The 22,793-nt window shown below is 40.5% G+C and overlaps 1 protein-coding gene across 2 annotated transcripts; it reads left to right on the top strand.

Annotated features, from left to right (window-relative positions):
- Positions 1-1,423: 1,423 nt before the first annotated feature.
- On the top strand, positions 1,424-22,481 carry LOC133540686 (vitamin D 25-hydroxylase). Of its 2 annotated transcripts, XM_061883507.1 has the most exons (5): positions 1,424-1,701; positions 1,852-1,993; positions 12,029-12,661; positions 17,076-17,405; positions 21,411-22,481. In XM_061883507.1, the coding sequence occupies exons 1-5, from the start codon at positions 1,462-1,464 to the stop codon at positions 21,614-21,616; spliced, it is 1,551 nt and encodes a 516-aa protein (XP_061739491.1). In that variant the 5' UTR covers positions 1,424-1,461; the 3' UTR covers positions 21,617-22,481. The 2 variants fall into 2 exon arrangements, with proteins under 2 accessions (XP_061739491.1, XP_061739499.1); XM_061883515.1 differs by lacking the exons at positions 1,424-1,701; positions 1,852-1,993 and adding an exon at positions 5,647-5,758.
- The last annotated feature ends 312 nt before the right edge of the window (positions 22,482-22,793 follow it).

Genomic DNA, 22,793 nt, shown 5'->3' with positions numbered 1-22,793 from the left:
TATCTCAGCTACGATCGGGCGGAAGGCAGTTTACACCCTGGACAAGTCGCCACCTCATCGCAGAACTGATATGCTAAAGGTTTTAAGTGTTGTACGAGCATACAGATGTTTTAAATTAGATTTTCCTCTAAGGTTATATTTCTCCTCTTTAGTTGAGAAGAATTGTTGTACATTCTTGGGTAGCAGGTAACAGTTTGCTTTGTACATAATTTTAGCTGTTTGTTAATTCACCAAATCGCTGAATTTCAATATTTGTGATTCAATAAATAAAGGGTTTGTATGTTCTCTATATCCGACATTATGTATTATTCTAATTATTCTTTTTTGTAAAACCGTTACTAAATGAAGCGCACATCTGTAGTTATTTCCCCATATTTCTCAAGCGTTGTAGATGTAGAGAGTAAGAGAACCATCATAATATGATCCCTTTAGGAAGAACTGCAATAACATGCGGTACAATTTTTTTCTGTCAGAAAAATTACGTAATGCTTTATTGCTGGGGTGTCAAGCTAATTTTAGATCGAGGGCCACATGGAGAAAAATTTACTCACAATTGGGCAGGACTGGTAAAATCACGGCACGATAACTTCAAAAGAAAAGCAACTTCAGATTGTTTTCTTTGTTTGAAATAGAACATTCTGAAAATGTACAAATTGTAAAGTTTTTTTTTTTACACTTACATGTTGCGATTAAAAGCGGACGTGACGACAGGTTGTCGAGGATGCTAAAAGCAGTACATATAAGGCACGCCCCCAATATTGTTGTCCGGGTGGAAATTCGGGAGAATGGTTGCCCCGGGAGATTTTCGGGGGGGGGAGCACTGAAATTCGGGATTCTCCTGGAAAAATCGGGAGGGTTGGCAAGTATGAGAATTAGCGTTGAATGCGGTGATACAGCGGCACTGCCACTGTATAATACCGGCGGGCCAGCTCTAATGTTAATTTATTAATGCCTCAAGGGCCAAATGAAATTACACGGCGGGCCGTATTTGGCCCGCGGGCCAGAGTTTGACACCCATGCCTTAGGCCTTGAGTTTGACACAGTGACACAATTTTTTGCGTTTCTATCAAATGGAAGAAGTGTCAAAGAGCCTTTGCTTTTTCAGGATGCGCCCCTCCATGGAATAAATGTGTATATTCTTCATGTAATGTTTCACCCCAACTAAGGCTTTTACGCACAAAGCATGGATGTTTTTTCACATGCAAAATTACTCTCACGTTCTAACTGCATATGCGATGAGGATAGTTGCGCACATTGGCTGTCTGCATACGTTTAGAACGCCCCAGAATGATGGGAATTATTGATCAAGAGCAGAGCGAAGTTCAGCAACAGCTGACTTTCTGGCCAATCTTCGGCCAGAAGGCGGGGGATAGAAAAGGTGCAAGATGATACGTATGTTCTCCGCAGCCTTAAGTCGAGCAGTCCGGGTCGGCGGTGCACGGAGCGCACATTCAGCCAAAGATGGTCTCAATCAAACCCCCCTCGTCCCTGGCGCACATGTCGGGCACGCAGGCTCTGCTGGTCGTGGGCGGCGTGAGCTTCCTTCTGCTCGCCGTGCTGCTGCTCCGTCAGCTCGTCAAGCAGAGGAGACCCCCGGGCTTCCCCCCCGGGCCTTCCCCCATCCCTGTCATCGGCAGCATCCTGTCTCTGCTCACCGAGCCGCACGTCTTCCTCAAGAAGCAGAGTGAAGTTCACGGACAGGTAGGCGCACGCTCAGGAACATGCAGAAAGTCTTCTGCCTCTATAACTTCTAATGGCAATGGCTTGAAACCGTACGAGCTCATGCATTTAGTTCGTGTGCAGCCTGGGCACATTTTGCACGGGACTCACGTTGTCTTTTACGGGGTGCAGATTTTCAGTCTGGACCTGGGAGGGATCCTGGCCGTGGTGTTAAACGGCTACGACAGCGTCAGAGAGTGTCTTTACCATCAGAGCGAAGTGTTTGCTGATAGACCATCTTTGCCTCTCTTCAAGAAAATGACCAAAATGGGCGGTAAGATGCTTTACACATTATAAAAAGGCATATTTGCCAACCTTGGGACCACCAAATTCAGGAGTTTGGGTGGGAGGGTTGGGGGGTTTGAGGAGGGCGGGGTTAAGGGGGAGGAGTATATAGAATTCACTGAAATTCAATTCAAGTATTTCATATGAGTTGGGAAATTGTGTTAGATGTAAATATAAACGGAATACAATGATTTGCAAATCCTTTTCAACCCATATTCAATTGAATGCACTACAAAGACAACATATTTGATGTGCAAACTCATAAACTTTTTTTTTTTTTTGCAAATAATAATTAACTTAGAATTTCATGGCTGCAACACGTGACAAAGTAGTTGGGAAAGGGCATGTTCACCACTGTGTTACATCACCTTTTCTTTTAACAACACTCAATAAACATTTGGGAACTGAGGAAACTAATTGTTGAAGCTTTGAAAGTGGAATTATTTCCCATTCTTGTTTTATGTAGAGCTTCAGTCGTTCAACAGTCCGGGGTCTCCGCTGTCGGATTTTACGCTTCATTATGCGCCACATATTTTCGATGGGAGACAGGTCTGGACTGCAGGCGGACCAGGAAAGTACCCACACTCTTTTTTTACGAAGCCACGCTGTTGTAACACGTGCTGAATGTTGCTTGGCATTGTCTTGCTGAAATAAGCAGGGGCGTCCATGAAAAAGACGGCGCTTGGATGGCAGCATATGTTGTTCCAAAACCTGTATGTACCTTTCAGCATTAATGGTGCCTTCACTTATGTGTACGTTACCCATGCCTTGGGCACTAATGCACCCCCATACCATCACAGATGCTGGCTTTTGAACTTTGCGTCGATTACAGTCTGGATGGTTCGCTTCCCCTTTGGTCCCGATGCCACGATGTCGACCACAGAACACTTTTCCATTTTGCATCAGTCCATCTTAGATGATCTCGGGCCCAGAGAAGCCGGCTGCGTTTCTGGATGTTGTTGATAAATGGCTTTCGCTTTGCATATTAGAACTTTAACTTGCACTTACAGATGTAGCGACAAACTGTATTTAGTGACAGTGATTTTCTGAAGTTTTCCTGAGCCCATGTGGTGATATCCTTTTAAGATTGAAGTCGGTTTTTGATACAGCGCCGTCTGAGGGATCGAAGGTCTCGGTCATTCAATCTCTGTTTCCGGCCATGCCGCTTACGTGAAGTGATTTCTCCAGATTCTCTGAACCTTTTGATGATATTATGGACCGTAGATGTTGAATCCCTAAATTTCTTGCAATTGCACTTTGAGAAACGTTGTTCTTAAACTGTTTGACTATTTGCTCACACAGTTGTGGACAAAGGGGTGTACCTCGCCTCATCCTTTCTTGTGAAAGACTGAGCATTTTTTGGGAAGCTGTTTTTATACCCAATCATGGCACCCACCTGTTCCCAATTAGCCTGCACACCTGTGGGATGTTCCAAATAAGTGTTTGATGAGCATTCCTCAACTTTATCAGTATTTATTGCCACCTTTCCCAACTTCTTTGTCACGTGTTGCTGGCATCAAATTCTAAAGTTAATGATTATTTGCCAAAAAAGAAAAAAATGTTATCAGTTTGAACATCCAATATGTTGTCTCTGTAGCATATTCAACTGAATATGGGTTGAAAATGATTTGCAAATCATTGTATTCTGTTTATATTTACATCCAACACAATTTCCCAACTCATATGGAAACAGGGTTTCTATATTCATATATATATATATATATATGTGTGTGTGTACCCCACCTTCCGCCCGATTGTAGCTGAGATAGGCGCCAGCGCCCCCCGCGACCCCAAAAGGGAATAAGCGGTAGGAAATGGATGGATGGATATATATATATTTCAGTACACCGTAATGAAAACACAGTTGTTCTACTAACTGTACTGTACTTGCTGCTTACTTAAAATAAAAAAAATAACACTTACCTTTCACTATTTGAGTAGCCTTTGTCCTGCCGTTTGAGTACTGGCGAGCTATCTATGAATCCGGGAACACGTCCATCACAGATTTGTTGAAAACATCCGCTATCAGCATAGCCATCTTTGTCTCGGCATATGTTACACCCTCGGGTCTCCATTTTAGCAAGGTGGCCCATACCACTGGGCTGTGACCGGTGCTGCGTTGCCGCCGCCTTGTGCTTCTCTGACCATTCCTGAGTGACTATATTCATACCGCCACTGTGTTCAATGGAGAAGTCTGATCTACAAAAGTTGCAGGCAGCATACCCCTTCCCCTTCGAGCTGTCCTGTGTGAACTGAAATTCTTGTTTCCAATCATTTTGTAACTTGCAAGGGTACTTCTTCTTCTTACTCGTCGTCGCCATGTCTCTTCTTCGTTCTTCTGCGTCGTCTTCTTCTTCTCCAAAAGCCGTAAATGTTATAACGTGACTGGGCCGGCACGCTGTTTATAAGGAGGAAAAGCTGACGTGACGACAGGCTTTCCTCACTCAGGTCCGCATGAGTATTGTTGTCCGGATTGAAATCAGGAGAAATTTGGGAGAATTGTTGTCCTGGTAGATTTTTGGGAGAGGCACTGAAATTCGGGAGTCTCCCGTAAAATTCGGGATGGTTGGCAAATATGTAAAAAGGTAACCTACAGCAGTGTTTGTCAACCTGTTTTGAGTCAAGGCACATTTTTTTCACTGAAAAAATCCAGAGGCGCACCACCAGCAGAAAACATAAAAAAATGAAATTCAGTCGCCGATATTGACAATAAAATGTCATCGCAACTGTTCGATATTACTTTAAACCATAACCAAGCATGCGTCAAAGTCTCAAAGTTAGGTTGCTGTTACGACCTGTCACATCACGCTGTCACTTATTTTGAGTTGATTGGTGTTTTCCTGTGTGTAGTGTTTTAGTTCTTGTCTTGCGCTCCTATTTTGGTGGCTTTTCCTGTTTTGTTGGTATTTTCCTGTAGCAGTTCCGTGTCTTCCTTGAGTGCTAGTCCCCGCTTTGTTTTAGCAATCAAGACTATTTAAGTTGTAGCGAAATCGTTGATTCTCATGTCATGTACGGATGTGTTTTATGGACACTTTCTGCTCCACACGCTTATGTAAGTCTTTGCTCTCGTCCAGCATTCTGTTTTTGTTTACTTTGCAGCCAGTTCAGTTTTAGTTTAGTTTTGCATAGCCATCCCGAAGCTGCAATGCCTTTTCTTAGCAACACTTAGCAGCACTCGCTTTTTGTTCATTTTTGGTTTAGGTGTTAGATACCTTTTTACCTACACGCTGCCTCCCGCATATTGTGATCACCTCAAACCATGTTCCCGACATCTACAAAGCAATTAGCTACCTGCTGCCACCTACACCTAACCGTGTAATACTCTACCGCAGGGGCCAGGAACCTTTTTGGTTGAGAGAGCCATGAAAGTCAAATATTTCAAAACCGATTTCCGTGAGAGTCGTATAATCGTATAGTATTGTGAAAGCAACAAAATGCATGCATTTTAAAGTAAGACCTTTGTGATCATGTTCTGTTTAGTTATGTTCTGTTTTGTTTTTGACTCCATTAGTCCCTGTTTTTGCGCACCCTGGTTTGTTTTTTGTTTCCATGACTACCAATCAGTTCACCTGTTTTCACGACTCACACACCTGATTCACTTGAACTCATGTACCTGTTGTCAATCGCCACTTCACCATTTAAGCCTGCAGTTGCCAGGCAGTCAGCATGGCGACATCACCTTCTACTCACCCTCTATCACCTCCTACGCAGCTATGTTATCCATGCCGATGATCCATGCTCTTTCTCGGTCCAAGTGAGTTTTTCATGCCATAGTTTGTAAGTTTTATTTTATGTTCATAGTTTTCCCATTGTGCGAGTTTTAGTTTTCATAGCCAAGTTTTTAACCTCCACTGAGAGCGCCTTTTGCTTATACCCTTTGTTTTTCCAATATTTTTGAGTTCCAATCGCTTTGCACCACGGGAAAACAAACCACACCATAGTCCAGGTCTTGACAAGACCAACATTTTTAGAGTACAATAAGTCTCTTACTCTTTTTAATAACATTGTTATTTTAAATTTAACCAATAATAAATATATTACTTTTTACCATCAATGCGACATCTTGAACAGGTGTGATTGAAAACGGATGGTTGGAGTAAAATGCATGAGATTGTTTTATAATTTGAATGTTATTTTTAACACTGTGATTACCATCGTAATTATTAATTACTTATCGTGTTGAGCAATGTCAGCTAAGATTTATCTGAGAGCCAGGTGTAGTCATCAAAAGAGCCACATCTGGCTCTAGAGCCATAGGTTCCCTACCCCTGCTCTACCGAGTATTACACGGTTAGCAGTTACTGTGCCGAGCTTTAGACAGCACCGACACTCAAAAATGGCACATTTACGGCTTATAATTACTGGTTTGCAAAAAATAGTTTGAACCCAATTAGGTGAAATTACTTAATCTACCACGGCACACCAGACTATATTTCACGGCACACTACTGTGTCGCGGAACAGTGGTTGAAAAAGACTGGCCTACACGGTCAACATTTACCTGCATTTCACAGCAATTAAGTTGTGTTTCACAGAAAAACATTGTAATCAAAATTTACTGTAACTTTACACCAAATTGCTGCCAATTTTACTGTCACCCTTAAAAAGGAACTGTACCTTTTTGGACTTATGCCTATAATTCACAATCCTTATGAGAAGCAAAAATAAAACATGTCTTTTTTTAATGCATTCTAACCTGTAAGTAAATGTAAATAAACGTCAGCTTACAATGGAGCCAATGGGAGCCATGACGTTATGACGTCATTGCATCTATTCCAAGCAAAAAAAAAACAGATAAACAGCTGTCCAAAAAGCGCCAGTAATACTCCATTTGCATTTTGTGACCTGAATATTAAACAAGTATTAGCCATATTAATATTATGAGCGTTAACAGTGAGTGCCTATTTTTAATGGTGCATTAATCAGAGAGGGGCAACTTCTGTCTTCCTTTTTTTTCTCTTTCTGTCCCCTCCTGCTCCGGCCCGGCTGCACCACATGGTAATATTAATACATTTATCCATCCATCCATTTTCTACGGCGTATTCCCTTTGTGGTCGCGGGGGGTTAATACATTTAATAAAGTCAAATTCAAATACAGCAACAAGAGAAGTATCCTACACTTCTCTTTTGTAAAGTAAATCTGAACAGCCGATACGGGCATCTACATCAACTATATGATTTGCCTGAGAAGCTGGACAGGACAAAAAAAAGAAAGGCAACTTCCTTAAGCTGCTATATTGACATCATTCAGCTGGTGAGCTGCTTCTTCGTCTCGTAGCTATAGCAAGTTAATTTTAGATTTTAAATAATGCCTCTCACCTTAATAGTAGAAGGATGTGGACATAAACTGAGAAGTTTGACAGTCAACTTTGACCCAGAAACGGGGAAAAAGACACTTTGTTCAACACCCCACACCCCCTTTTTTATTCTTCATGAGGATTAAGTGAAATTATTGCGCCTTTGGATGTTTTTTTTAGAGTGATTTAAAGGCAGAATAGAACGACTGTCAAAGGTTTCATTGTAAACAGACTTTTGATCACATTTATTAATTAGTTAGAATGTATAAAAAAGAAAGACGGACAGTTGAAGTCATACACTTGTAAAGAACATAATGTCATGGCTGTCTTCAGTTTCCAATAATTTCTACAACTCTTATTTTTTTGTGATAGAGGGATTAGAGAACATACTTGTTGGTCACAAAAAACATTTATGAAGTTTGGTTCTTTTATGAATTTATTATGGGTCTACTGAAAATGTCACCAAATCTGCTGGGTCAAAAGTATACATACATCCATCCATCCATTTTATACCGCTTATTCCCTTTGGTGTCACTACAATCGGGCGGAAGGCGGTGTACACCCTGGACAAGTCGCCACCTCATCACAGGGCCAACACAGATAGACAGACAACATTCACACTCACATTCACACACTAGGGCCCATTTAGTGTTGTCAATCAAGCTATCCCCAGGTGCATGTCTTTGGAGGTGGGAGAAGCCGGAGTACTGGGAGGGAACCCACGCAGTAACGGGGAGAAAATGCAAACTCCAAACAGAGAGATGCCGAGCCCAGGCTTAAACCCAGGACTACTCAGAACCTTCGTATTGTGAAGCAGACGCACTACCCCCCCTCCACCGTGCTGCCCAGTATACATATAGTAATGTTAATATTTGTTTACATGTCCTTTGGCAAGTTTCACTGCAATAAGGCGCTTTTGGTAGCCATCCACAATTTTCTGGCAAGCTTCTGGTTGAATTTTGCGCCCAAGACCCAAGCTAAATTTTTGTTTCATCTAACATCACATGGACAAAGATAAGACTTTCTGGGGGAAAGTTCTGTGGTCAGATGAAACAAAAATGTAGTTGTTTGGCCAAAAAATGCAGCAATATGTTTGGAGGAGAATAGGTGAGGCCTTTAATCTATATTTGGAGGAGAAAAGGTGAGGCCTTTAATCCCAGGAACACCATACCTACAGTCAAGCAAGGTGCGGGTTTTATTATGCTCTAGGCCTGTTTTTCTGCCAATGGAACTGGTGCTTTACAGAGCATAAATGGGACAATGAAAAAGGAGGATTACCTCAAAATTTTCAGGACAACCTAAAATCATCAGCCCAGAAGTTGGGTCTTGGGCACAGTTGGGTGTTCCAACAGGACAATGACCCCAAACACACATCAAAAGTGGTAAAGGAATGGCTAAATCAGGTTTAAGAATGGCCTTACCAACAAATATGTGCTCCAATTGCTCTATCACAAAAAATAAAAGCTGTAGAAATTATTGCAAACTCAAGACAACCATGACATTATGTTCTTTTCAACTGTATGTAAACAATAGACCACTAATGTATGTGTTATTGTCTTACATAAGGTTTTTGAATGATAGACTTTTTTTTTTTAATCAAGTAAAGTTCTTATAGGGAAGTCAAAAAAATCAATTTTGGAATGATTCGGGATTCTTATGTGCAACGATTCTTCATCGATTAAAAAAATTATGATTTACTATATATATATATATATATATATATATATATATATATATATATATATATATGTAGGTGTGGGAAAAATCACAAGACTACTTCATCTCTACAGAACTGTTTCATGAGGGGTTCCCTCAATCATCAGGAGATTTTAATGGAAGCATTCACATTCGACCAAGCAACCCCCCCGTACCAGAAAGCACTTGATGAAAGCGGATACAACTTCACCCTCACCTATGAACCCACTCCAGGAAACCAACCAAAAAAGAGCAGAAAACGAAACAACATCATCTGGTACAATCCGCCATTCAGCAAAAACGTCTCAACCAACATCGGCCGCAAGTTCCTCACTCTGATCGACAAACACCTCCCCAAAGGCAACACCCTAAGAAAAATATTCAACAAGAACAACATTAAATTGAGCTACAGCTGTATGAATAACATACAACAAATCATTTCAAACCACAACAAAGCAATTGCAAAAGGACTGCCTACCCCCAGACTAAACGACTCTGAAACCAATAAGAAATGTAACTGTCGCAAGAAACCTGATTGCCCTCTCAACGGAGGGTGCTTACAGACATCAGTCGTTTACCAAGCAAAGGTAATACGCAAGGACATTAACACATCCGACACGTACGTAGGATTAACCGAAGGAGCGTTCAAAACAAGATGGAATGATCACAACGCCTCCTTTAGAAACCAGACTTTGCGGAATTCTACAGAACTCAGCAAACACATTTGGAACCTCAAAGACAATAATGTTGAATATTCAATAACATGGCAAATTCTTGCATCCAGCACACCTTACAACAGTGGTAATAAAAGATGCAACCTATGCTTAAAAGAGAAACTGTTTATTATACATCATCCAGATCTATCATCCCTCAACAAGCGCAGTGAAATCATTTCAACATGCCGCCACAGACGAAAACACCTCCTAGGTACCACATGAGCCAATCACCACACCCTACGCCTGCCTGTACCCACCCACTCTGTGCCCTATATAAACCATTGTATGTGAATGCTTCCATTAAAATCTCCTGATGATTGAGGGAACCCCTCATGAAACAGTTCTGTAGAGATGAAGTAGTCTTGTGATTTTTCCCACACCTACATATTGCGCTCTACCACGGTATCGAGCACTATTCTCTGGATAATCCAATCAAGACATATATATATATATATATATATATATATATATATATATATATATATATATATATATATATATATATATATATATATATATATATATATATATATATATGTCTTGATTATATATATATATATATATATATATATATATATATATATATATATATATATATATATAGGGGAATTGCTAGGGCTGTGAATCTTTGGGCACTGCATGATTTGTTCAATTCGTTTCTTGGGTGTAACGATAAGATTCTGAATCAATTCTCGATTCAAAAGGATTCTCGATTCAAAATCAATACTTTTTACGAATATTGGGTGCCAGTTCTATGATTACATTACAACTACATTCCTCCATAAAATAGATAAACAGCTTTGATTAATGTATATATTACTGAAAACTGCTTTTGCTGCATACAATTCTACCCAATCCTTAACTGAAGTGGCTGAATGGGACAGATTTCGGAAAAAATCTAAACAAAACGATATGTAAATATAACTCTCTCTCTCTCTATATATATATATATATATATATATATATATATATATATATATATATATATATATATATTTGTTGTAATGTAATCATAGAACTGGCACCCAATATTCGTAAAAAGTATTGATTTTGAATCGAGAATCCTTTTGAATCGAGAATTGATTCAGAATCTTATCGTTACACCCAAGAAACGAATTGAACAAATCATGCAGTGCCCAAAGATTCACAGCCCTAGCAATTCCCCTATTACAGTCTTATTTCACTCTAAAACACTATAATTAAAATGTACTGTAGCCTTACAACGGGCAGCACGGTGGAAAGGGGTTAGTGCTGGTGCTTTAGAACAAAAATGTCCTGGGTTAGATCTATTGCATGTTTTCCCCGTGCCTGAGTGGGTTCCTGCCACCTCCAAAGACATGCACCTGGGGATAGGTTGATTGGCAACACTAAATTGGCCCTAGTGTGTGAATGTGAGTGTGAATGTTGTCTGTCTATCCGTGTTGGCCCTGTGATGAGGGGCGTCTTGTCCATCTTCCGCCCGAATGCAGCTGGGATAGGCTCCAGCCACCCCCGCGACCCCTGGAGGGACAAGCGGTAGAAAATGGACGGATAGATGGACGTATTCTTATGACAAATTAACGTAAAAATAACAGTACCCTTACATATTACTGCATTTAACTTCACAGTAAATTACTGCAAATGTTAGTGTGACGACCAGGTCGCATCGTGATGCGGGGTTTGTTCTCCCAGGAATGCAAACGGGCTTCGGACACAGGGTGCTGGTAGGAAATGATTTATTTAAGACATAAATCATACGAGAACAAACAAAAACGTGCTCAAAGCACAGAAGGCCAAAAACAAAGGGGCTAGCGTGGGAACTAGCAAGTAAAATAGCCCAGCGGGGAAACTAGCAGATACAGAGCAGGGAACAAAAGTCATCATCTGTTGCAAATTGCAAATTAGGAAGCCAGACCGAGTGAGGCCAGGGCATGGACTAAATAGCCCTCAGATCAGTGCCGGGGCAACAGGTGCGCGTCTCGAACACTAACCAGAGGCAGGTGAATATAATCTGCCGTCGTGGCAACTGAGACAAACAAACTCACAAAGGTGCTGAGAATAAAAGTGAACTGAATACGTAAATAAACTATGATCCGGGCAGCGGATCATAACAGTTAGTGTGGAAGTAATGTAATTATTAGACAGTATTTTACTGTTAATTTACAATGAAAATGTTCACAGTGTAAGAATACAAACAATAACAATGTTTACAATAGTGTTGCAAGTGTGCTTGAAAGGGGTCTGTGGGCAGAAGTCAATGAAATCAAACAAGCTGATGACTCCTGCTTGGTTGACTTGAACTACAATAACTAAGATGTCACCCGACTGTCTCCTCAAGGTCTCCTCAATTGCAAATACGGCAAAGGCTGGATCGAACATCGCAGACTGGCCTGCAACTCCTTCCGCTACTTCGGCAGCGGTCAGAGCCTCTTCGAAAAGAAGATCTCGGAGGAGTGCATGTTCTTTGTGGACGCCATCGACAAACACAAGGGCAAGCCCTTCAACCCCAAACACCTGGTAACCAACGCCGTATCCAACATCACCAACCTGATCATATTCGGACAGCGCTTCAGCTACGACGACCGCAACTTTCAGCACATGATCGAGATCTTCAGCGAGAACGTGGAGCTGGCGGTGAGCGGCTGGGCTTTCCTCTACAACGCCTTCCCTTGGATCGAGTACTTGCCATTCGGGAAGCACCAGAAGCTCTTCCGCAATGCCGCTGAGGTGTACGACTTCCTGCAGCAAGTCATCAAGGGCTTTTCTCGAGGCAGAGTGCCTCACGTACCTCGACACTACGTCGACGCCTACTTGGACGATATGGAGCAGAATGCGGCAAACCCAGATTCTTCCTTTTCCCTTGAGAACCTCATCTATTCAGTGGGGGAACTCATCATTGCTGGCACCGAGACCACCACCAACACCCTGAGATGGGCCATGCTCTACATGGCGCTCTACCCCAACATACAAGGTCAGATATCTAGTCCAAACTCTTTTTTACCACAGCACTTAAAGGGGAACTGTAGGTTTTTTGAATTTTTCATATCATTCACAAACATTATGTGAAACCAGAACACATTTTTCTATTTTTTTTTTTGTGCATTTTAATTACTAATAAATGACAGGATGGCTAACAATGTAGCTAACGGGATTCATCCATTCCGCCTATAAACCCCTCTAAAAACATTTGAAAACTGCCAACAATACTCTATTTACAAGCAGTCATCCGCATATTAACCAAGTATTAGCAACATGTTATTGTAAATCCAACACCAAGTGACTATGTTTAGTAACTACTGCAGGTATTGGTTGTATTCACCTGAGGTCACGTCGGGCTCATTAACTATTTGAGGCTCAAAGTGGTGGTCAAGCAAGCCTCTGCTGTCAAAGTGTCTTGAGGGGCATTTTGGCTTCTCTGAAAGAAAAATACCCTGTTGAAACTGTTTAAATCGCAAAAAGTATCAAAGTTTCTTCTGAGTTCCTCGAGAGGTAATCAAGAAAGGCGAAAAGAGTCGAAGGTTTTTCAAAAACTCAACGACAAACACACAAGTTTGCAGTGATCACTTTGTTAAAGCTTTGTTTGATATTCTTTTAACGTTTATTGGGATAAATGATGATCCAGAACCTTATATTTTTGAGCCTGAATATAAGGAGGATGAGCTTCAAGTCCCATTGAAGTGTTGTGTTGATATTGTTTGTATCTTATCTTGTTTCTTAAAACACATCAAACCATTGAGTCTAAATAAAGTAATGCAAATGGGAGCAAAACCTAAAATAGTTAAGATTTTACCAAAGGCAGCAATCATTAATGAAGCTTTTAGCACATACACAATGTTGACATCTATAGTTATAGTTTGATAAAGAGGGGGACAAATACGCTTACCCTTAACAACGCATGCAACAACTACGGGGCTACATGGCCGAAATTTTCCATGCAGGCACAGTAAGCAGGGATCACTTACTGACGCAAAGTTAAATCACAAAATGAAACCTTTATTTACCTGGGAGAGTCTTGATACTAATTTTCTCTACCTAACCACACACAAAGAAGCTGTAAAACTGCATGCTTTTCCAAGCTTGCACCTGTTTTGTCATGTGTAATGGCGGCTGGAGCACAAAATAATTCCACATCTCTGGGAACGCGACCGACAAATAATCCGTAAGATCACTCGACAAATCTTTTTTTGACAAAGTATAGGTTTGATTTTTTTTACTTGTATCTGCTTTCAGCGGTTAGATCTTAGCCCCTTGCGTCCTCAGATAGTTTACACACTGTTTGTTACTCGGTCGCCGTGTTGGTTTGGTTGACCACCACTTCGTTCACCGGAAGTAAACCAGTAAGAAGAAGTCACATGACTGAATACAAAAAAATTGACATACGGAGCTTTTGCATGGCCTTTGAGTTGGTAAAAGTTTGTGTTAGATTATAGTTTGTAGAGTATAATTCCAATCCACTTTATTTGTATAGTACATTTAAACAACATAAATGTTTCCAAAGTGCTGCACAACAATATTAAAACAATATTCATATATTATCCTTAGCTCCACCAATGACAGAATAAAAGATAAAACCAATATAAAAACAAAATAAAAATATACAGTATATGATTAAAAACTATTTTAAAGGGTAAAACCAATTAAAACAGTAAATAGAAATCCAAATTTTAAAAAACACAGAGGACCACAGAACTGACATATTGTTAAAAGCCAAAGAATAAAAGCGGATCTTAAAACAAGACTTAAATTGTGTGAAAAGTGGATTCACCTTCTTTGAATGGCTATCCCGACCTAGTAACCAACATACTTGCCAATCCTCTCGATTTTAACGAGAGACTTCCTGTGACCCTCGCGAAAGATTGTCCCGATATCGACGGATAAGTATTTTTAGGAGGTGACGCGACAGCACTGCTGTAATCGTCCTCGGCAATCTTTGGTCTTTGTCGCTCGTTCACCAAACAATCAGCGTGCCGACCGAGGGGCATGTTGTGCAAGGCTTCGCTTGGTCATACAATATTGACTGCAAGACATACTTGATCAACAGCCATACAGATCACACTGACGGTGGCTGTACAAACAAATTTAATACTGTTACAAATATGCGCCACATTGTGAACCCACATCAAACAAGAATGACAAACACATTTCGGGAGAACATCTTCACCGTAACACAAAATAAACACAAAAGAACAAATACCCAGAATGCCATGCAGCGTTAATTTTCCGGGCTACACCCCCGCCACATCACCGCCCCCCTCCGTGCGTCGGTTAAGGTGGGCGGGGTTTGGTGGTTGCAGTTACATACCTCCGAGTTATATTTCATGCATGTTAACTTAGACGTTAACATATGTCCTCTTATGCGGGACTGTCCGGGGTGTTTGGGCGGGGTTTCTTAAATGCCTCAAATGTCCCGCGTTTTGTGTCCAGGTTGCGTGTATTTTCAATGAACGTACAGGGTTAAGAGGGCTTCAAACAAAACAAATTGTGAAGGTGTGCACACGCAACAACATTCGTGAGGGACAGGCAGAGGCAGAGAGATAGAGAGAGCAAGGGAGTGGATTGATTGTCAATCAAGGCGTACTTGTTCAACAGCCACACAGGTCACGCAGAGGGTGGCTTTTGAAAAGTATTTTTGGTGAAAGATTTTGCATATTTTGTGTGTTTGCCATAAAAAAAAAACATAGTTTTCTTTGGGAAAAAAAAAGGGCGGAAAACAAACAAACAAAAAAACTAAATAAAATAAAATAAAATAAAATGAGGAATATATCCGAAGTTGATGTAGACTCCAGAGATTTAAGCGTTAAATATAAAATGTATGTATGCCCTGACACACCATTATCATTATTTCATGACCGAAGCAAAATACTTTTTACACTTTAATACTGAAATAAATACACCAACAACTTATTAAATAAAAACATAGAAAAAACTACCAGAAGCGGTAAAGTTTAGATCCATGAAGGAAAGAAGAAAGTGATTGAATGTTTATTGTTACGCCTGTTCGGCATTGTGATGCCGGGTTCAATTCCCTCGAGGATGCATCGAAAATTTAACACAGCAAAAGGTATGAACTAATGATTTATTTAACAAAAGGTGCTAAAGAACAAAAATACTGGAGCTAAGAAAAGGCAAACAAAAGACGCTTGCATGAAAGCTAGGATAAACAAATAGTAAACTAAACTGGCACATAGGCACACAAAGGGGAAAACAAAACATTTAGCATGAGAGCTAAGATTGAATAAAAGTGCGCAGCGTGAGAGCTCGCGAGAATAATACTGAAATTTGCATGTAAGCAAAAGCGCAAAGCAGACGTACCGTTGTGTATGAACAAATTTGGATCCCAGACTGAACAACAAAAGATGCAGGCTTATATAAGGCAGGTGATTATTGAGGACAGGTGTGCAGGGCCTTGAGTAACAGGTGAAACTGATAAGCTACCATGGTGACCGACTAAACAGGAAATAATAGGATCAGACGGAGAGTGAAAATAAAAATGGAACAATAAACAATAATATGTGGAGGATCCAAAAAGCGGATCTCAACAGTTTATAACTGAATACATTTACATATGCATACAAATTTGTCTTCTTTTTATATTATTTCTTTTTATGAATTAAGTAATGTTTATGACAACCTTTTCCCCAAACACAATATAGAATGTGAGACATAACAGGACAATGCATACGTTTATAATTTCTTTTCAAAACGCTTACAAAAAAGTGGGATCCCAAAAATTTACGGTGGGACCCCATTTTGAGAATTCCTAGCACCAACACTGCTGTCAACAGAGGAGAAAAAACACTTTATTTAAATAAATATATTATTTATAAAGCAAGTTCAAGTATCACTGGCAAAGGTTCACTTGCTGCCCGCCTTGGTACGCATATATGTGTCCTCTTTTTGGGATTTCAGAATGTGGTCAGCCTAGTTAACTTTAAAAAAAAAACAAACTTGATGTTATCTGGCCAGCGTGCTTTCATTTCCGCTTTTCTCCCAAAATTGCATTTATAGTTATTACCTTTCTTCATCGATTGGCTCAGGGAGGTCACAGGTTTTTTCTACCTGACAGAGATAAAGATTTCCAGTGTATAAAAGCAGTCAGAAGAGCATACAAGTCTTAAACATAAAATTATTGGAGCCATTTTGCACGATGCCAAGAGTGATTGCTAGTTTGCTGCCTTATTATTATCCGTCAGTCTACCCCAGGGCAGCCCTGGCTACTGATGTAGCTTACCACCACCAGGTGTGAATGATTGTCGAGTCCCACTTCTCTGTGAGCGCTTTGAGTGTTTAGAAAAGCGTGATATAAATCTAAGTTATATATATCATTAGCCAATGTGCTATGTGAATGTTTACTAACAGTGTGTGTCTTATTGTGTGCTCTAAAGAGAGGGTGCACAGGGAGATCGACAGCGTGCTGGCAAACGGCCGGGCCCCCTCTTTGGAGGACAAACACAAGATGCCCTTCGTGGAAGCTGTCCTGCACGAGATCCTGCGCTTCTGCAATATTGTTCCCCTTGGCATTTTCCGAGCCACCTCGCAGGATGCACAAGTGAACGGCTACACCATTCCCAAAGGCACCATGGTGATCACCAACCTGTATTCCGTGCACTTTGACGAGAAATACTGGACCGACCCGGGAGTTTTCTCACCGCACAGGTTTCTGGACAGCAATGGTAACTTTGTGAGACGTGAAGCCTTCCTGCCATTTTCACTCGGTTAGTATCTTTGACATTGACCTTTGACAGGTTAATATCTATATGATGATCATCTTCTGGTTGGATGGTACATGTCACGCAAACTTAGTAGACATGATCCAAAATGCACGAAGTGTATCAAAAGTCTGCATTTTCAAGGGTCCTGTAGCAGGGTATTAAAGCAAATATTTCATATTGTAAGTTGCACTTAATCATACAGAGAAGTATTACTAATAAAGTAGGGAAGGGATTCATATGCCACCATTTCTGGGTGGATCTCACGTGAATGGATGGGAGGGGGTCAACCATTTTGCAATGCATTCTGCTGGATGTGATAGAAAGCGCCACTCTACATAGCAACTGACGCTGTGGTCAAAGCTGGAATTGCCACAAAACACATTTTAAGACATTCAACACTCTACAGCCATCTGGCGAGTAAAGTGGACAGTGCACGCCCCTAATTTGTCACATTACATGTGTCAGGTAAAAAGAGACAAATGAAGCCTTCCTACGGTATTTTGGAACTTTTATATTGTTAGGCGAGGTAATCAACAATAACGAAAATCCAAGAAGTTTTGACTTTTTAAGGTAAAAGATTAGTTAAAAGGATAGCGTAAAACGTTAGCATGCCAATGGTCGCCTGCCATGGTAACATGGGCACAGTTAGCATATTTTCAAGTTGGCGGCAAGTAACAAAATTTATGACTAATAGGTTACAATGTTCAAAATGAGCTCCCGAATTTGTCACATTTCATGTGTCAGGTAAAACGAGACGAAAGGGGCCGTATGAATCCCTTTCCTACTGTATTTTGGAAATTTTATATAGTTAGGTGAGGTAATCAACAATAACGAAAATCCATGATGTTTTGGCTTTGTAAGGTAAAAGATTAGTTAAAATGATAGGCATGGCGCAGTGGAAGAGTGGCTGTGCGCAGCCCGAGGGTCCCTGGTTCAATTCCCTCCTAGTACCTAACTCGTCACGTCCGTTGTGTCCTGAGCAAGACACTTCACCCTTGCTCCTGATGGGTGCTGGTTAGTGCCTTGCATGGCAGCTCCCTCCATCAGTGTGTGAATGTGTGTGTGAATGGGTAAATGTGGAAGTAGTGTCAAAGCGCTTTGAGTACCTTGAAGGTAGAAAAGCACTATACAAGTGCAACCCATTTATCATTTATTATCATTTATAGCGTCAAACATTAGCATGCTAATGGAAGCCTCCCATGGTAAGATGGGGACAGTTAGCATATTGTAAAGTTGACAAAATTCATAACTAATAAGTTGCAATGTTAAAAACGAGCTAAAATGCTAGTAAGGAAACGTTAGCAATGCTAATATTAACATAGAGTATGATGTTGCACTTCAAACACTGAGAGGTGTTAATAGTATTTTGCCACTTTTGTTTACAGTTGTGATCAAAATTATTCAACCCCCACACAATTTTGGTGTTTTAGCAAGTTGGACATTTATTCTGTATTTTGTTTATAGTCATATCAAATAAAGATGTAACAAATAGACGAATGCAACCCAAATTGTAACATTGTATTTTACAAAATACCAAAAAAGGACATTTTTCTTAATATTTCATTGACAAAATGATTCAACCCCCTAGTTACATGCATCTTTAGTACTTAGTAGAACACCCTTTGGCAGTAATTACATCCTTCAAACGTGATACATAACCGGACACAAGCTTCTTGCAACAATCTACAGGTATTTTAGCCCATTCCTCTTGGTCAAAGGCCTCCAGTTCATTCATATTCTTGGGCTTGTTTGCTGCAACTGCCTTCTTCAAGTCCCACCACAGGTTTTCTATAGGATTTAGGTCTGGCGACTGTGAAGGCCACTCCAGAGTCTTCCAGCCCTACTTCTGCAACCACTCTGATGTTGATTTGGAGGTATGCTTGGGATCGTTGTCCTGTTAGAAGGTCCAACGTCTCCCAAGCCTCAGCTTCGTCACTGACTTCATGACATTTGCAGCTAATATATCCTGGTAGGAAATTTAATTCATAATGCCTTGAACGCACTAGAGAGTGCCGGTACCTCAGGCAGAGAAACATGATTGACCCCACACCATGCTTAACAGTAGGCAAGGTGCTCTTCTCTTTGTAAGCTTCATTTTTTCTCCTCGAGACATAATGTTGATTCATAGGCCCAAAGAGTTCCAGTTTTGTCTCATCACTCCATAGAAGTTTCCCAAAACATTTTGGGGTTTGTCCGGATGATTTTTGGCATACTGGAATCTATTTTTCTTGTCCCTGGAAGTCAGAAGTGGGGTGCGCCTGGGAGTTCTGGCATGGAGGCCTTCATCTGGTAGTGTGCGCCTTATTGTCTGGGACAAAACCTGCCTTCCCCCCTCAGCAATGTCCTGTTGTAGTTCCTCAGCTGTTACCTGGGGGTTTTTCACCACTGTACGCTTCAAACACCGGACAGCAGGTGCACACAGCATCCTCTTTCTACCACGCCAAGGTAGTGTTTCCACTGTGCCTTTAGCTTTAAACTTGCGAATTATGCTCCCAACTGTGTTTCTTGGAATGTGTAATGTCTTTGCTATTTTCTTATATCCATATCCTTTCTTATGAAGAGGAATTACCTCCTCTCTTGACTTCTTTGACAACTCCCTGGACTTCACCATCTTGCAAATACACCATTGACCATCTACAAGAAGCTGAGCGTCACAGTCTTTTTCAATCAGTTTAATTGTTGCTCGTTATGGTTCTAATCACATCTACAGGTGTTTTCAACACCTGATTGAAAAGACCTTATTCAAATTCTGTTCTTAAGAGTTATGATCTTCAAGGGGGTGAATAATTTTGTCAATGAGATATTAAGAGAAATGACTCTCTTTGCTATGTTACAAAATATAATGTTGTAATTCAAGTTGCATTTGTCTATTTAATACTTCTTTATTTGATATGACTATAAACAAAATACGGAATAAATGTCCTACTTGTTAAAACACCAAAAATGTGTGGGGGTTGAATCATTTTGATCACAACTGTAGCTTAGTAAAGCAAATCCATGATTTGTTGGCATTAAAAGCGAAATATTAACATGCTAATGTTAGCATAACATGCTAAGTTAGGGACAGTTAGCATACTTCCAAGTTGCTACCAGGCAACGTATGATTAATAGGTTAAAACATACTTAAAAATTAGAGTACCAATGATTGTCACACACACACACAAGGTGTGGCGAAATTATTCTCTGCATTTGACCCATCACTCTTGATCACCCCCTGGGAGGTGAGGGGAGTAGTGAGCAGCAGTGGGGGCCGTGCCCGGGAATCATTTTTGGTGATTTAACCCCCAATTCCAACCCTTGATGCTGAGTGCCAAGCAGGAAAGTAATGGGTCCCATTTTTGTAGTCTTTGGTATGACTCGGCCGGGGTTTGAACTCACAACCTACCGATCTCAATAAGCTAAAATGCTAGCAGGATATTAACATGCTGATATGAGAATAGTTAGCATACTTGCAACATGGGACTGTCACGCCAAATTTCTTCCCCCTACAAAAACCTTCCCCCCCCATTTACTTCCGGGGTCATGATTAATACAGACGTTTTGTTAACGCTATATTATAAAAAATAAAAAAGAATTCAAAAAACAATTTACAAACACAAGGTATGGGATGACGTAAGAGGAAACGTGAGGATGTGTCATCCCATAGCTTGTGTTTGTAAATTGTCTTTTTACATTTTATTTTTATTTTTTTATAATATAGCGTTAACAAAACGTCTGTATTTTTATAATATAGCGTTATATTTTTATAATATAGCGTTAACAAAACATCTGTATTAATCATGACCCTGGAAGTAAATGGGGGGGTATGATTTTTCATATAAAAAGCGTTAAAATGCTGGAACATATTAAAAACAGCTCTTAGTATGAGCACTACATTCCCAACAAAAACGTTTTATAAGATATAAAGCTCTCTGACCAAAAAACAAAATGTATTTATTCGAGCTCATGTGTTTGTACCTAAAGTTGTAAGAGTTTTAATTCAGACTTGTCATTGTTCCCATCTGCCAGGGAGGCGCCACTGTGTCGGTGAGCGTCTGGCCCGGATGGAGATGTTTCTCTTCTTCACCACTCTGCTTCAGAGGTTCCACCTTCAGTTCCCACCAGGTAGCGTTCCCACGGTGGCTCCCAAACTGGGCATGACTTTGCAGCCAAAGCCTTACTCCATCTGCGCCACCCGCAGGCAGCACTTTGGAGACACTCCCTGTGACATGTAGGCCAGCAGTGCAGTGACTTCATGTTCAAATTCAATCCAAAAGTCTACTCTTGTACAGCAACTCCACCGCACACAGGTGCATGTAAGACTGCAGCACTCTGGATTTCAGCAGTGCATATTATTTTTGGACTCCTTCTTACACACGCGTGATGCAGTTTACTTGCTTTTTACCAAATCTCTGTACTGGGCAATATGCATGTTTGCACTAAAGGCACAATGACAGACATGTTATCACTGGGAGTTCTGCGTAGCACGCAGCAGTTCTGAGCACAGGATACAAAATGCCTATGAACCTTAACGATCCAGGGATGTGTCGGGTGGAAGTCAATGATTGATACTAAGTACACACGTGCTGGTTCACAGCCCTCATCCTTCTCAGGGCAGCGTCAGGCCAGACAAACGACCTGTGGGCAGAGACGAGACTTTCCAGGAATGTTCCGCACACTGTATGCTTAGGCTGGATAGGGACCAGCTTCACTTCATGTAAACTGACTTTGACTCTGCCTCCAGGGAGAGCTCTTTCTGGAAAAACCTTTGCCAATGCAAAAGAGAGTGAATTTCTAGAATTGTTGTTTTTTCTACCTTCTGATGGTGCTTGTCAGTACTTACTAAGTCTTTTATAAAAATGGGAATTTGTGTTCAACTACACAACTCTTAAAGTGTCTTCCCATTTTGTACATTTCTATTCAATACTTGAAGAATCAAAGGGTAAGCAAGGACCACAACTTAGTAAATGATAATAAATGACTATGTTGGACTCGGAAGTTTGACATGTCATGACTTGAATTATTTGATGTTGTTTTTTGTCAATTTGAATACCAATTGTAAAAAGCATTAAACTTGTTCATGTGTCTGTGTCATCTTCATCAGTGGGAATTATTATCATTAAATGGATGACTGGTGGTCTAGTGCAGTGGTTTTCAAATGGGGGTACGCGTACCCCTGGGAGTACTTAAAGGTATGCCAAGGGGTACGTGAGATTTTTCCAAAATATTCTAAAAATAGCAACAATTCAAAAATCCTTTATAAATATATTTATTGAATAATACTTCAACAAAATATGAATGTAAGTTCATAAACTGTGAAAAGAAATGCAATAATGCAATATTCAGTGTTAACAGCTAGATTTTTTTGTGGACATGTTCCATAAATATTGATGTTAAAGATTTATTTTTTTG

This window comes from Nerophis ophidion, linkage group LG02, assembly GCF_033978795.1.
Source record: "Nerophis ophidion isolate RoL-2023_Sa linkage group LG02, RoL_Noph_v1.0, whole genome shotgun sequence".
Lineage (NCBI taxonomy): Eukaryota > Metazoa > Chordata > Actinopteri > Syngnathiformes > Syngnathidae > Nerophis > Nerophis ophidion.
Note: the sequence above shows the minus strand (reverse complement) of the source record. Positions and strands in the feature narration are given on the sequence as shown.